The following is a 13,392-nucleotide window of genomic DNA, read 5'->3' as shown; positions in this document are numbered from 1 at the left end:
CCTAGATTACCAAAATTGATGTGGTCACTTTTGCCTCCTGAAGAGCGTGGTCTTCACAATCAATGCTCCTGTTAACACCAAGGGAGATAAGATATGTGCGAATTCAGAGTGCTCTATCTGCGTGACAATATTGTTAACCCAGCTACTGATGGAAATAGAGAACAGCAACACTACATACTATACCCTTTGCTCTATGGCACTGACATCTTGAAATAGGAATCCTGAATATACTAGTGCAGAACCAAATCCGATACACACATACCATCTGCTCCTATGGCAAGGAAATTAGACAAAGATGATCATATCCTTGCAACAGCCACAATTCACTAGCCTGAAAAAAAACTAGAGACTAAAGACCAGGTTATGATGTATGAAAAGTATTTGAATTTAGTTTTTGCACACTTTCTCCACTGTAAAAAAAGTTGATCCTTATAATTCTGTAAAAAGCAACAGACGGTCCTGTGGCACCTTTAAGACTAACAGACGTATTGGAGCATAAGCTTTCGTGGGTGAATGCCCACTTCGTCAGACGCATGGGATGAAGTGGGCATTCACCCGCAAAGCTTATGCTCCAATACATCTGTTAGTCTTAAAGGTGCCACAGGACCCTCTGTTGCATTTTACAGATCCAGACTAACACGGCTACCCCTCTGATACTTATAATTCTGTATACATCATGCACCGTCTATGGATCAGATGTACATGTTGACCATAAAAATTCGATCTTTAATTTACACACCTACTTCCCCCACTCAGATTTGGAGAAGAGTATCTATATTCTGTCACTTTCAGTATTGGCCAATTTCTACCCTGCCTTTATTCCCTTATTGGATCTTGTCGATTTGGCCAATTTCCTCAGCACCTGCACCAATGGAGGGCTAATGCCAATGTCAGGGGCAGCTCTAGCTTTTTTGCCGCCCCAAGCACAGCAGGCAGGCTGCCTTCAGTGGCATGCCTGCGGGAGGTCAGCTGGTCCCATGGTTTCGGCGTACCCGCCGCTGAATTGCCACCGAATCCGTGGGACCGGCAGACCTCCCGCAGGCAAGCAGCCGAAGGCTGCCTGACTGCTGCCCTCGCAGGGACCGGCAGGGTGCCCCCCGCGGCTTGCCGCCCCAGACACGCGCTTGCTGCGCTGGTGCCTGGAGCCGCCGCTGGCCAGTGTAATTTGAGACAGTAATCCATTTAAAGGCCAGAGTGGCACGTTTTTTTTTTATTATTGTTATTCAGCTTACATAAAAATCTATTCTAGATAGTATACAAGTAAGATATCTTTCAAATTTGGTGCCCAGATTTGAATCAGCCAAATCCCTAAATCTTCCTTTCAATTTAAAGAAAATAATTATTTCTTAGTTCAAGGAAGTATGGTTTTTTTCTTGTAATTAAAAGTACACCTCTACCCCGATATAACACAACCCGATATAACACGAATTCGGATATAATGCGGTAAAGAAATGCTCCGGGGGGGCGGGGCTGCGCACTCCGGTGGATCAAAGCAAGTTTGATATAACGCGGTTTCACCTATAATGCGGTAAGTTTTTTTGGCTCCCGAGGACAGCATTATATCGGGGTAAAGATGTAGTGATGTTCTTGAAGTGCAAAATAAAATGTTTCCTTTGAGTAACATCTTCCCCATTCCAGGAGAGTCATAATCATCCCCTTACCAGACAAAGACGGATTAGGAGCTGCTGAGAGATTGAAAGGCTAACACTTTCTTTGATTCAGTTTTTCTAATCTTTTACATGAGGTTACCATCACAGGTGGGAGTTGGGACATTACTTCACTAATTAATTTTTTTAGAATTTTGCCCAAATTCATCGATCAGCTCCATCCCTAAACCCAGATTGCAGACAAAAGTGTTTTGTTCTAGAATAGGCAAGTAAAATAGATCAGTCAGAGGATGATGGAGCCCATACAGCTAAGATATAGGATAGAATTTCACAGCACCCATCCACAGATCCCTTCTGTCTTAAGAAATCAGGTGGGAGAGGAGAAAGTTAGGCATGTTGTAGGCCAACTTTTACAAAGAATTCAACTAGTACCTTGAGTGGTGGGTGAACTAGTTTCTATTTAATTTTATTCGCACTTCCTAATGTAAACTTCACTTGGTATTTGCCAGCTCTTGGAGTGCCAGACTGAGCCTATTGGGGGCAGAGAGGGTGGGGGAAGGGTTCCTATCCTAGGGACTACAACTGTAATGGCTACCAGAGTACCCTGAATCCACTTCCCATAATGCTTGGAGCCAGGGGAGGAGAAAGATTGGAGTAGAAACTCTCGTTGAGGCCAATATGGAAATTTCTCCATGGAGTGACCTGGGCAAGCAGTTTGCTGGGCCAATTCTGAGCCAGGGCTGCTCAGCCCCTTCAGTGGGGGGACGGGGGACAGGACAGGACAGGACAGGACAGCCTGACTCAGAGACAAGGGCACGTCTACACTTAAAATGTCACTGTAGCACTTCAATGACGGGGAAAGCCCCCATATCGACATAGCACTGGCTACACCAGGGTTTATGTCAGTACAATTGTATCACTCAGGAGTTTGGAGTTTTCACACCTTAAGCAACACAGTTATATCCATGTAAGTTTATAGTTTAGATCTAGCCAAAGAAACTTGGTTTAGTTTCAGTTTTGAGCTTGGAGCGTGGGAGCGGTGAGAGAAGCAGAACAGCATGATTAACTCCCTCTCTCCACAAAGGGAGTCTTTGACCTGCTGCAGGAAATGGTGCATGGGTCAGGCAGTTCCAACCCTGCAGAAAGTAGGAGAGCTGCAACTTGGCACTGACTTGCAAGAGCCAACTAAGGCCTCCGTAGCACTCCCTACCAGGCTCGTTGGTAGGAGGCAGGTGAGGACCCTGCCCCGCCCAGGGGCAGGAACAAGTAAGGGAACCCTTGTTGTTTAAGTTGGCCATTATTCACAGCTCTGCAGCCCTCATCTCAAGACTCCAGCCTCTAAGTGCCATCTGCCTGGGAAGGTGCCAAGGAGGGAGCTGGGGTTGGGAAGATTTGAGTGTGCTGGGAAGTGGTTGATTTGGTGTTTAGTACTTGTTAGCTAACCCTATCCCTTTCCTTCCCCAGATCCTATTTTCCTGGTCCTAATAAAGTCCCTCTTTGTTATACTGTTATTTTTCGGTGTGTCTTATTTTTCGGTGTGTCGTGTGTGGTTGGTGCTGATGTACTTTTAATGTTTCTTGTGTATTGGATTTCTAACCCTTGCCTGGGAGTAGCATTATTCATTTTCCCAAGGGACAGCACCACCTGTGTTTTGGGGATATTGAGGAGTCACCTGGGTGGAGGCACCTGATGTCTGAAAAAGAAACCAGGATCCAACCCCTGGGAGAAGCCACTGCAAGTAGCAAATACCAGGAAGGAGTCTTGAGCCACCCCTCGAGGGATAGAGTGCATTAAAAGGGTGGAGTTTGCAAGATAGTATTGACTTGCTGATACTTAACCAAATGAAGGGGAAAAAAAACACATCAAGACACCAAGAACAATGCTACAGGTATCCAGCAAGGGACTGCTTATCTAAACATCTCAACAGCATTTGTTTAGAGTCTAAAAGCCTCATAAGAATTGGAGGCACACTGTGCTAGGTGCTGTACAAATATAGAAGACAACACTGTTAGTGATACAGTCAAGGAGTGCAGCCTTAACCCCTATTAATATATGGCAAATCTGAGTCCTTCTCTCAGCTATAACTCCTAGCCTGCATAAAGAATGAAACTACTGAAATTACCATCAGCTTATTTGGTGAGACAGCTGGGCACCAAAGATGACTGGCTAACTGGCACAGATCAAATCCAAGGCAAAGTATTTCTCCTTCCCTCCTCTTCCCTCCCTCCCCCCCCCCAAAGGTGGTGCCTATTACCCTCAAAGGGGAATAAGGCAGAATGGCATCGCAGCAGATACAGGGAACAAACTCATGGGCCAACAGCTAGAAGTTTGACCTATTGCGTGCAGTCCTTCTCGTCTCCTCTCCCTGAGTGAGGTATCATAGCAGAAGAACTGGTTCTTGGAGGCAATCATAGAAAGAGATGACCTCTTCAGAGGTCAGAAAACAACATCAAATAATCTTAAATGAATCAAACTGTATCATAGAATCTCTGTGGATAGAAATTCCGTGCTTTAATAAGACCATGATAGTGACAGTGATTGTGAAATACTCAGGGATTACAGAGGCTAGGGGGAAAAAAACAAACACACACCTCAACAATAATGAGGGATTTCAACTATTCCCTTATTGATGGGTACGCGTCACCTCAGGATGGGATGCAGAGATAAATTTCTTGACACCATTAATGATTGTTTCTTGGAGCAGCTAGCCCTGGAATGCACAAGGGGAAAAGCAATTCTTGATTTAGTCCTAAGAGAAGCACAGGATCTAGTCCAAGAATGAATATAGTTGAACTCCTCCATAATAGCAACCATAATGTAATTAAATTTAAAATCCTTGTAGCAGGGACAATACCAAAGAAACCCCCCACAGCAGCATAGTAGCTATGAGGGGATGAAACCTGCTCAGTCACTCTGTGCCAATGCTGCATGAGCAGCCTGGCCAGCATTAGGAGCTGTGAGGGGCTGGCAGTTATTTTGGAAGGACAGAATCTTCTCAATGTTTAGTAGCTAAAATCTCAGAAGTCTCTGCTGGGCATATACAAATGGAGATTTTTCAAAGATTTAGAGCTTGTCTATACAACAAAATTAAGTCGACTTAAGTCAAGTTGATGTACAGCCACCACAGCAATTAAAGAGGTGGTTGATGTCCACACTTGCTCCTTCGGTCAGTGGTGCACATTCTCACCAGGAGGGCTTCCATTGACTGAAGTGGGGCACTGTGGGACACTGACAGCTGGAGCCCAGCAGCCCTGGGGCTGACAGCCTCAGGCATGTCAGCCAGGCATGGGGCTCACAGCCGAGCCTCCTCTCCCCCCACTCCAGCACTGACAGCCCAAGCCCCCAAACCCACCCCGGTGCTGACAGCTCAAGCTGTAAGCTGAGAGAGCCCTGTGCCCAGCTGACTGTTCATGCTTTCAGCACTGGAGCAGGGTGGAGGTCCAGTTGTGAGCCCACATCTGGTTGACTGCTCAGGCTGTCATCGCCGGGGCAGTGAGGGGAGCACTCCAGCTGTCAGCCGCACTTGCAGTTGGCAGCCAACAGACAATTTAACTAATGCAGCGTCTACACCAACACTGTATCGCCCTAACTACATGGACCTAAGCGCTACCCCTCTCATGGAAACGGAGTTACAATGTCAGTGTACTTAAGCGGAAGTAGCATTGTAACCTTCTGACATAATTAGCTGGTTGTAAGCTGCCTTATATCTACCCAACTCTGTAGTTTAGACTGAGCCTTATAACTTGGTCAAATTTGGGTGGATTTTCACAGAAATGGCAAAAGGCACATCCCTGACACAAGATCACCATGTTGCCAAATTTCAAGGCCTTGCTCCAAAGCATGGGAGTATTAGAGATTCTCAAAGAAGAGTCACCAGAAGTTTTTTTTTTAAGTGACAAGACAATTTATTTCTTCTTAACCTTATTCTCTGAAATAGCTCCATTGTTTTGGCTGAAATTTTCAGATAATCAGCCTGAGGCAGACACCCCTTATGGAAAATTTCAGCTCAGTTTAAATTTAGCAAAATTATAAGCAACAGAAAACAGAGTCTCATAGTGGAAACCAGCAGGCAACCTTAACAACAAGTAGTGCTACTAGCACCACATACATTAATGGATGTTGCTGTAAAGAAAATATTCTCCCACACGGCTCACACCTTCATCGCACGGTATACCAAGATCCAAAACTAGTATACAGTAAAGTTCAAAAAGAGACGTTATCTATTAAAGACGACAAACATCTAATTAGATTGTAAGCTTTTCAGAGCAGGCAGCACCTTCTCATGTGTTTGTACAACACCTTGCATAACAGAACCTTGATCCAGAATGCAAGGTACTATCATAATTCACACAATACACGTACATCAGATTAGGTTGATAGATACTAATGATTTCTGAGGCAACATTGCTTTATAATAAAGATTAAAAAAAATCAAGAGGGACGTTTTGATATCAAAGTGCTGGTTGACTAGATAATTTAAGTTTGCTATTCTCATAGGATTCTATCTCCAAGTCATTTTTGGAGATAAAAATGGTCTTTACAACAGCCCATATGTTTTAAGGCTGACGTAGTTTGATCTTTCAACCCAACTAACTCCCTAATTGTAACGTGAATGTAGTCTTCAAAACATATGGATTGCAAAAGCATCTCTATTGACAGTGAATTACCCTATTTAAAATTGAACCTAGTTTTTAATTAGGTAATTTTTCTGTGTAGTGAAATACAAATCAACATGTCCTTGGAGTAGACTAGCATGAAGTAAATATAGCATGGAAGAGAAGGCAAAGCTAGATGTAACCTTCTGCAGCTTTCAATGGGTAATGTTACTGTACTACAAACATGCAGAGGTGAGCTGGAGCTGGTTCCCACTGGTTCGCAGTTGTTAAATTTAGAAGCACTTTTAGAACTGGTTGTGCCGTGAGGGACAACTGGTTCGAAAAGGGCTTTTAAATTCAACAAAAGTTCCAGCAGCTCCCTGCCCTTCCCCTGGCCCCAGCTCATCTCACGCCGCCTCTGCCTCCTCCCCTGAACGCTCCCCCGGCTTCTCCTCCCCCTCCCCGGCTTCCTGCGAATCAGCTGTTCGCGCGGGAAGCCTGGGAGGGCTGAGAAGGAAGCAGCGGCTTCCACAGGTGAGCTGGGGCAGGGGCGCAAGTAGGGCACCCCGCTCGGCCCCAGCCAACTGGGCACCCCGGCTCCATCCCCCCGGCCCAGCCCTGGCCCCGGCCAGCCGGGTGCCCCGGCTCCGGCCGAGTGGCTCCGGTCCCAACCCCAGCCGAGCAGCTCCAGCTCTGGCCGAGTGGCCCGGCCCAGCCGCCACCTCCAGGCAGCGCGATAAGAGGGCAGGGAGGGGATGTTGGATAGAGGGCAGAGGAGTTGTGGGGGGTGAATTAGTGTTGGGGCGGTCAGAGGGCAGGGAACAGGGGGATTGAATGGGGGCAAGGGTCTGGGGGGGGTAGTCAGGAAGGAGCAGGGGTTGGACAGGGCAGTCTGGGACAGTGATTCCAAGGGCAGTCAGGGGACAAATAGAAGGGGTGGCTGGATGGGGCAGGGGTCCCGGCAAGGCATCAGGAATGAGAGGAGGGGTTGGATGGGGCAGCAGGGGGCAGTCAGGGGACAGGGAAGGGGGGGTGGATGGGGCAGAGCTCCCAGGGGGGCTGTCAAGGAACGTGGGGGGTTGGATGGGGCAGGAGGCCTGGGGATGGGGGGGGGCACGACCCCCTCGTGGGGTGAGGAGGAGGGAACCGGTTGTTAATATTTTGGCAGCTCATCACTGCAAACATACAGTAAAAGGATGTCCTTCACTCCCAAGAATAGCTTCCTATGCCACTTGTTAATATTTTATAATAGTGCCTAGAGGCCCCAATAAGGATCAGTGTATTGTGCACATTCAGCGCCTAGTACAAAGCGAGATGCAGTCCCTGCAAAGAGCTTACGATTTAAATGCACAACACAGAGAGGGGAAACAGGACGTATAATGAGGGGCACAGAGATTAAGTGGCTTGCCCAAAATCACATAGGAAGCCAACAAAAATGACTAGGGGTATAGAACAGCTTCTGTATGAGGAGAGATTAATAAGACTGGGACTTTTCCGCTTGGAAAAGAGGCGACTAAGGTGGGATATGATAGAGGTCTATAAAATCATGAGTGATGTGGAGAAAGTGAATAAGAAAGTGTTTACTCCTTCTCATAATTCAAGAACAAAGGGCCACCAAATGAAATTAATAGGTAGCAGGTTTAAAACAAACACAAGCAAGTATTTTTTCATGCAGTGCACTGTCAACCTCTGGAACTCCTTGCCAGAGGGTGTTGTGAAGGCCAATACTATAATAGGGTTCAAAAGAGAATTAGATAGATTCATGGAAGATAGCCATTGATGGACCTATTAGCCAGGATGGGGAGGAATGGTGTCCCTAGCCTCTGTTTGCCAGAAGCTGGGATTGGGTGACAGGGCCCAGATCACTTGATGATAACATGTCTGTTCATTCCCTCTGGGGCACCTGACATTGGCCACTGTCGGAAGACAGGATACTGGGCTAGATGAACCTTTGGTCTGACCCAATATGGCCATTCTTATGTTCTTATGTTGCAGAGCCAGGAATTGAATCCAGATCTTGAGTCCACCACCATCAGCATAATACTTCAACGAAGTTAGAGTCAGTCTAGCTTCTTGCTCCCAAAAATTCAAGAGGCAGAAATCTGCTTTATTTTCTGTTACCTGACACTTCCAGCCTTCATAATTCCAGAGGGAATCTTATTAAACACAATAAACAGTTCAATCTTATTTTCAAATCAATGTGGGGCAACAGAAGACTTCGAGTGTTATCTTTTACCATGATATTTTAATGCCATTTAAACGCTTCATTCATAGTCAAGATAGCATTTAATGCAGAAAAACCCAAATATTAATATGTACATTTTTATGCCATTCCAAGAAACTGTAAATTCTTCAAGGCAGGGGCCATCTTTTAATTGTGTGTGTGTTCTGTGCCTAGCACAATGGGACCCTGATCCTAACCTGGGGACTCTTGCTAGCTCTTTACAAAGAAACAGCAACGGTGTGCTGGGGTAGCCCCAAGAGAAGTTGTTCATCAATCCAAACCATCTAAATGTAAAATCGAAGGCAGCCATACAGTGAAGAGGCAATGCCAAATTCCACTACTTCAATTGTTACACTGAGTATCTAAATGAATTTCAATTTAGAGTTAAGTATTCAACATAAGAGCCAAAGAAAACTTCACTGCATTTCTGTTGCAGCTCTAACCCAGCCCCTCTGTGCCCTGTAGAACTATTCCACGAACTCTGAGACATGATTGGAATAATTTGAAAAAAAAATCCTTCTACAAAAAGCAAGAAGTTACTTTGACCCCTCACCCCCCAAAGAAAAGTTGCTTTGGAAGCAGAGGAAAGCTGAGAACCAGATAAACAGAGTAAGAGCAGGTGTGCAGAGACAGAACCCAGTGCTAAGAGGCAGATCTGATTGGTCTAGGGGCAGGACTGAGAAGGTAGATAAGGAAAGGGTAAGGCAGGAGTTCCACCAGGGAATCCAGGCTAATGTGGCTTTAATAACCTGTAAAATAAGGTGCAGGGCTTACTTTGTCTCTCAAAACAAGTCTCTTCCAGCATCAGTTTCCATATTATGGTGCAATCTGAAGACATTTACCTAAGCAGGCTAATATGCAAGCTCTGTAAGTACACCAATATTAGAATAGTAGTATTTTGCCCAAGTGTACTCTGGTGATGCACTTATGAGCCAGTCCAGAGAGGATCATACTTCTACATCGACACTTCAGTTATTTTGTCTGTGGCACTGTTTTTTTCACAGACACCTCAATGTTATTTCTCAAGCCTGGGAAAATAACCTATACCTTAAAAACACAACGATCAAAGATTCACACACACACACACACACACACACACACACACACACACACACCCTCTCTGAAAGTGATTTCATTAACTGTATGTCCCAAGAGCACTGAATGGGGATCCCCTGTCTTATTTCCCCATGACTACACTCCCTGAAGTAAAAGCTCCATAACTGTGAATCCATGACTAAGCAAAGTAAATTACTTTGCAGAGCATGCAAGTGGGTGTAAATTATACTCATGAGAAACCCATTGACACAGCCCACTTCAGCACATTGCTCTCAAAAAGTGAAATACTCATTTGAAAATACAGACAGGATACTACCAAAGTTATTCTATTTCTTGGAAACATTTCCTCCCCACAAGAGGATAAAAACCTGCACTCCTGACATTCAGTAAAGCTTAATAGTACGCAACTTTTATTATAAAGACCCTCCCATCCTCCCTTCCTGAGAGCTTTAAAACTAACCTCAGTTTGAGTTTCAACAACTTTTGCTGGGAAAGCATGACTGTAATACAGGGCCATTTATAAAAAGGGATGCACAAAATCAGCCATTACTGATGTTAGTGCATCTGGCTATAGATTAGGAAGGGAGGGGATAAGTCTGCAGAGGGTAGTGGTCTGTTTTGGACACACAAGTTCGTAAGAACTGACTATTATTTCTTCCCTGTATTTTGATGTAGGCCCTTTGCAGACTGGGGAACCTATTGTGGCACTATACCTAGAATTTAAGGTATTTGGTACAGGGACCCTGCCTATCTAAGCTCTGTCCTATACAGGTTCTTGTATCACCTTCATCCAAGCAGTATCCACCACCTTTCAGTAGTGCATCAATCAACTTTACTACTATTGGCGACAGGTGGCTCATTTGCTCTCCCCATTGGGAGACCTGTGTTTACAGTCTAGAGTTTGTTTTGATAGGGTTTCTTTGTTTTCTTAAACAAAACACACAACATATCAGCAAAATGTTACATATAAAATACAAAACTAGTTAGCTGCAGGCTCACCTTTACTGCTGCTATTAGTTTCCCCAAAGCTATCCACTCCCTGCCTAACCAGGGCAATCTACTCCGCTGCTGTTAACCCAGAGTCCTTTCTGCCTGCCTCCCCACAACAACAGCTCTCCTCTTTTACAGGATGAGCGGAGACCTGATGACATCACACCCACCAGTATGCAAGTTTCCAGACCCACAGTGGCACTTCTAAAAAAAGTCTCTGTAGGTGCCCCACTTACCAGCTGCTACGGTGTTCTAGCAGCAGCCAGGAAGTGTGTCTGCCCCCCAGGTGAGGGAGGAGCTCCTACCCTGCATGGTACATTTGAAGAGGACAGACCACTTGGTGCATGGGCTGGATGCAGGGTGTGAAAGGGGTGCTGCTACTGCTGTCCTGCCTCGGGAGCAGGGCACCTGCCCCAGATGGTGCCTGGAGAATAGTGGAGGCCTCCCAGACCTTATTCAAACCTGAGGGGCACAGCCTGACCTGGATTTGCCTGGCCCCCCCCCCCACTACTACAGGCCTACTGCATGCACAGGTTGTGACCCTGTCCCCAGGAAATGTGCGGGGCTCCTGCCCCACCCGGTGCCCCCAGAAGTAAGGAGTCGCCGCTGGGGCCATGTGTGAGGAGAGTGGGGACCCCAAACCCGGCTCCTCCCTCCTCCCCATCCCAGCTGCTCCCGCTGCAGCAGCCAAGGGGTGCCAAGCCCCCAAGCCTGCCGGGATGGCAGCCGCTCTGGGCACACGCGGGCGGGCAGGAGCAGCAGCCGCCGCTCAGCGCCGAATGCCGCACGCCTGCGAGAGCCGCCCCGGCCTGCGCCGAGCGCGAGCGGTGCGCGGGGGCTGAGCGCGCCGGACTCGGCTCCAGCCAGCAAGAGCCACCCGGTGCCCGCCCTCGCGGGGAACCTGCTGCCGGCCGCCGGCGCGATACCAGGGCCGCCCTCCGGGGAGAGGCGCGGGACAGCCGGGCGCTGCTGCCCCTCGGTAATGGGGGCGGCTGGAGATAACCGTGCCCGGCCCTCACGGGGGCGGCAGAGCGAAGCCCAGCACGCGAGCGGCTAGCAGAGGAAATGCGAAGCAACTTCTCTTACCTGCGTAGCGGAGCACAGGAGCCACAAGGTGGCTGAGAGGATGGGGGTCTTAGCAGCCCAGCTGTGCTGCTCCCCTGGCGCTGACATCCTCTCCCCAGGGCGGGGGAGGTGGAAATCTGCCAGCAAACCTCCCCTCACCTCGGACCTCCTGCCTTAGTCCGTCCAGAGACGACTGCGGCTGCTCCTGCTTACGCTCCGCGTCTGGTGGCGCAGCTCAAGCTCCAAGTGCCTCTCCCTTGGTGGCAGGCCAGTCTGTCCATGGGGCATAGGCAGGCTTGTGTGAATGGTGCATGGGCGGGGGGATACTTGTCCTGGCTCAGGAGGGCAGGATAATGTGTTGAAACGCTCCCCCCTGCTCCTCCCCTCCTCGTGTCCGGGCTGCTAGAAGGCGGAGAGTAACAGACACCGATCCGCCCGGAGCTGCTGCGGTGTTAATTTCAGGATCCAAGCGCCTAAAACATATTGTTACTAAATTTATAAGTTTGCTGAGCGGGCGGCTGGCTGGGGAGGGACTAGCCCCACCTTGCACGCCTTAAAGAGACACCGCTGCTTTCCCTGGAGGTCTAAGGTTTTCATCTCACCCACTTCCCAGCCCACTGTCACTCTCCTCCACTTCTACTCTGGAGGCTTCCCCCACTCCACATCTCTCTCTCCTACAGCTGAGCTATTCATCCTATTGCCTTTCAGCTGAAACAATCTGGGATTCCAACTGGATCCCACAGCATTCCTAGCCAGAAACTGTAACTAGGATAACCACCCTCCCGAGCCAGTAGGATTTCGGGTGGCAAGTAAGGGGATTCCAAGTGAGGAAATTCACCAGTCCTGTAGTATTAGAAATGAGAAACTGCAACTGGAATTTCAAACGGAAAATCGGGTAATATTGCTATCAATAGTCTAACTAGGGGGCTCCTGTTTAAAACAAACAAATAACTCTTAGCTTGCAAAGAATCCCCTAGATCAGTGTTCAGCCTGTGTGGTTGGGTGGGAGGAAAAGCAAGGAGTTTAAAACCATGCAGGGAATCATAGCCCAGGAAATCATTTTAAATTAGCTGATGCTCGGTGCAAAGCAAATGCCAAATATTTCCTCTTAAGTGTTTTTATGAGTCCCTGGGGAACCATCTCTTGTAAGGAACATTTAGCAGCTTGCAGAGAGAGGTGGTGAATTCCCATGGGAGGCAGGGAAATCCCCTGCTGCCCTGCCTGCAGTCTGGTAATGGAATTTTAACAAGGGTCTGGCAGGAGCCTCTGAGAACCACGACCTTATAGTATTTCAGAGGAGAAACTTGTAATTGGGAAATCCACCAACCCTGTAGTATTGTTTCCATCAGCAAGGGAAATGCATATTAAGATATAGAAACAAATAGAACAGTTTATCATCGGTGCAATAATTCACACCTGCTAGTTGTCTCTATGTATGGAGGCAAAGGCCCTATTGTTGTAAGATACAGTACTGTTGTCAGTTTTTTGTTTTGCTCCCTAAACAAAACTCACATTTTCACTTCATCATTACAGCAGACCAGGTGAGTCCCTCTTTCTCTCCTACAATGTCTCTTCTTGTAGATATTTTTTCCCCCAGTATATTTCCTCGGGTGGTGGTGTTGAAAGCTCTCTACCACAGAGTACATTTTTACCCAGGAAGTTTTCTAAAGGATTACAACACTTGTCTTCCCATTTCTTGGCAGGATGGATGTAACAGGAATCTATCATCCAACAGAAATCTCTGCTTTAGCTAATATACAGTCTCATTAATTGCAATGAGTTCTTAAGCTAATTTAGAGTTAGTCAAATATTAAAAAAAGAGTAGCAGTAAGTTAAGGAGGACTATGATCCTACA

The 13,392-nt window shown here is 47.1% G+C and overlaps 1 protein-coding gene across 2 annotated transcripts in view; it reads right to left on the bottom strand.

Annotated features, from left to right (window-relative positions):
• The window catches only part of ADAMTSL1 (ADAMTS like 1), a 697,981-nt gene extending 686,034 nt beyond the window's left edge, over nucleotides 1–11,947 (bottom strand). For both annotated transcript variants that reach the window (XM_054032714.1, XM_054032715.1), the window contains exon 1: nucleotides 11,559–11,947. In XM_054032714.1, the coding sequence (XP_053888689.1) occupies nucleotides 11,559–11,645 (87 nt within the window). In that variant the 5' untranslated portion in view covers nucleotides 11,646–11,947. The remainder of the gene's footprint in view (nucleotides 1–11,558) is intronic.
• Between the last annotated feature and the right edge of the window lie 1,445 nt (nucleotides 11,948–13,392).

Source organism: Malaclemys terrapin, chromosome 6 (genome assembly GCF_027887155.1).
Source record: "Malaclemys terrapin pileata isolate rMalTer1 chromosome 6, rMalTer1.hap1, whole genome shotgun sequence".
NCBI lineage: Eukaryota > Metazoa > Chordata > Testudines > Emydidae > Malaclemys > Malaclemys terrapin.
Note: the sequence above shows the minus strand (reverse complement) of the source record. Positions and strands in the feature narration are given on the sequence as shown.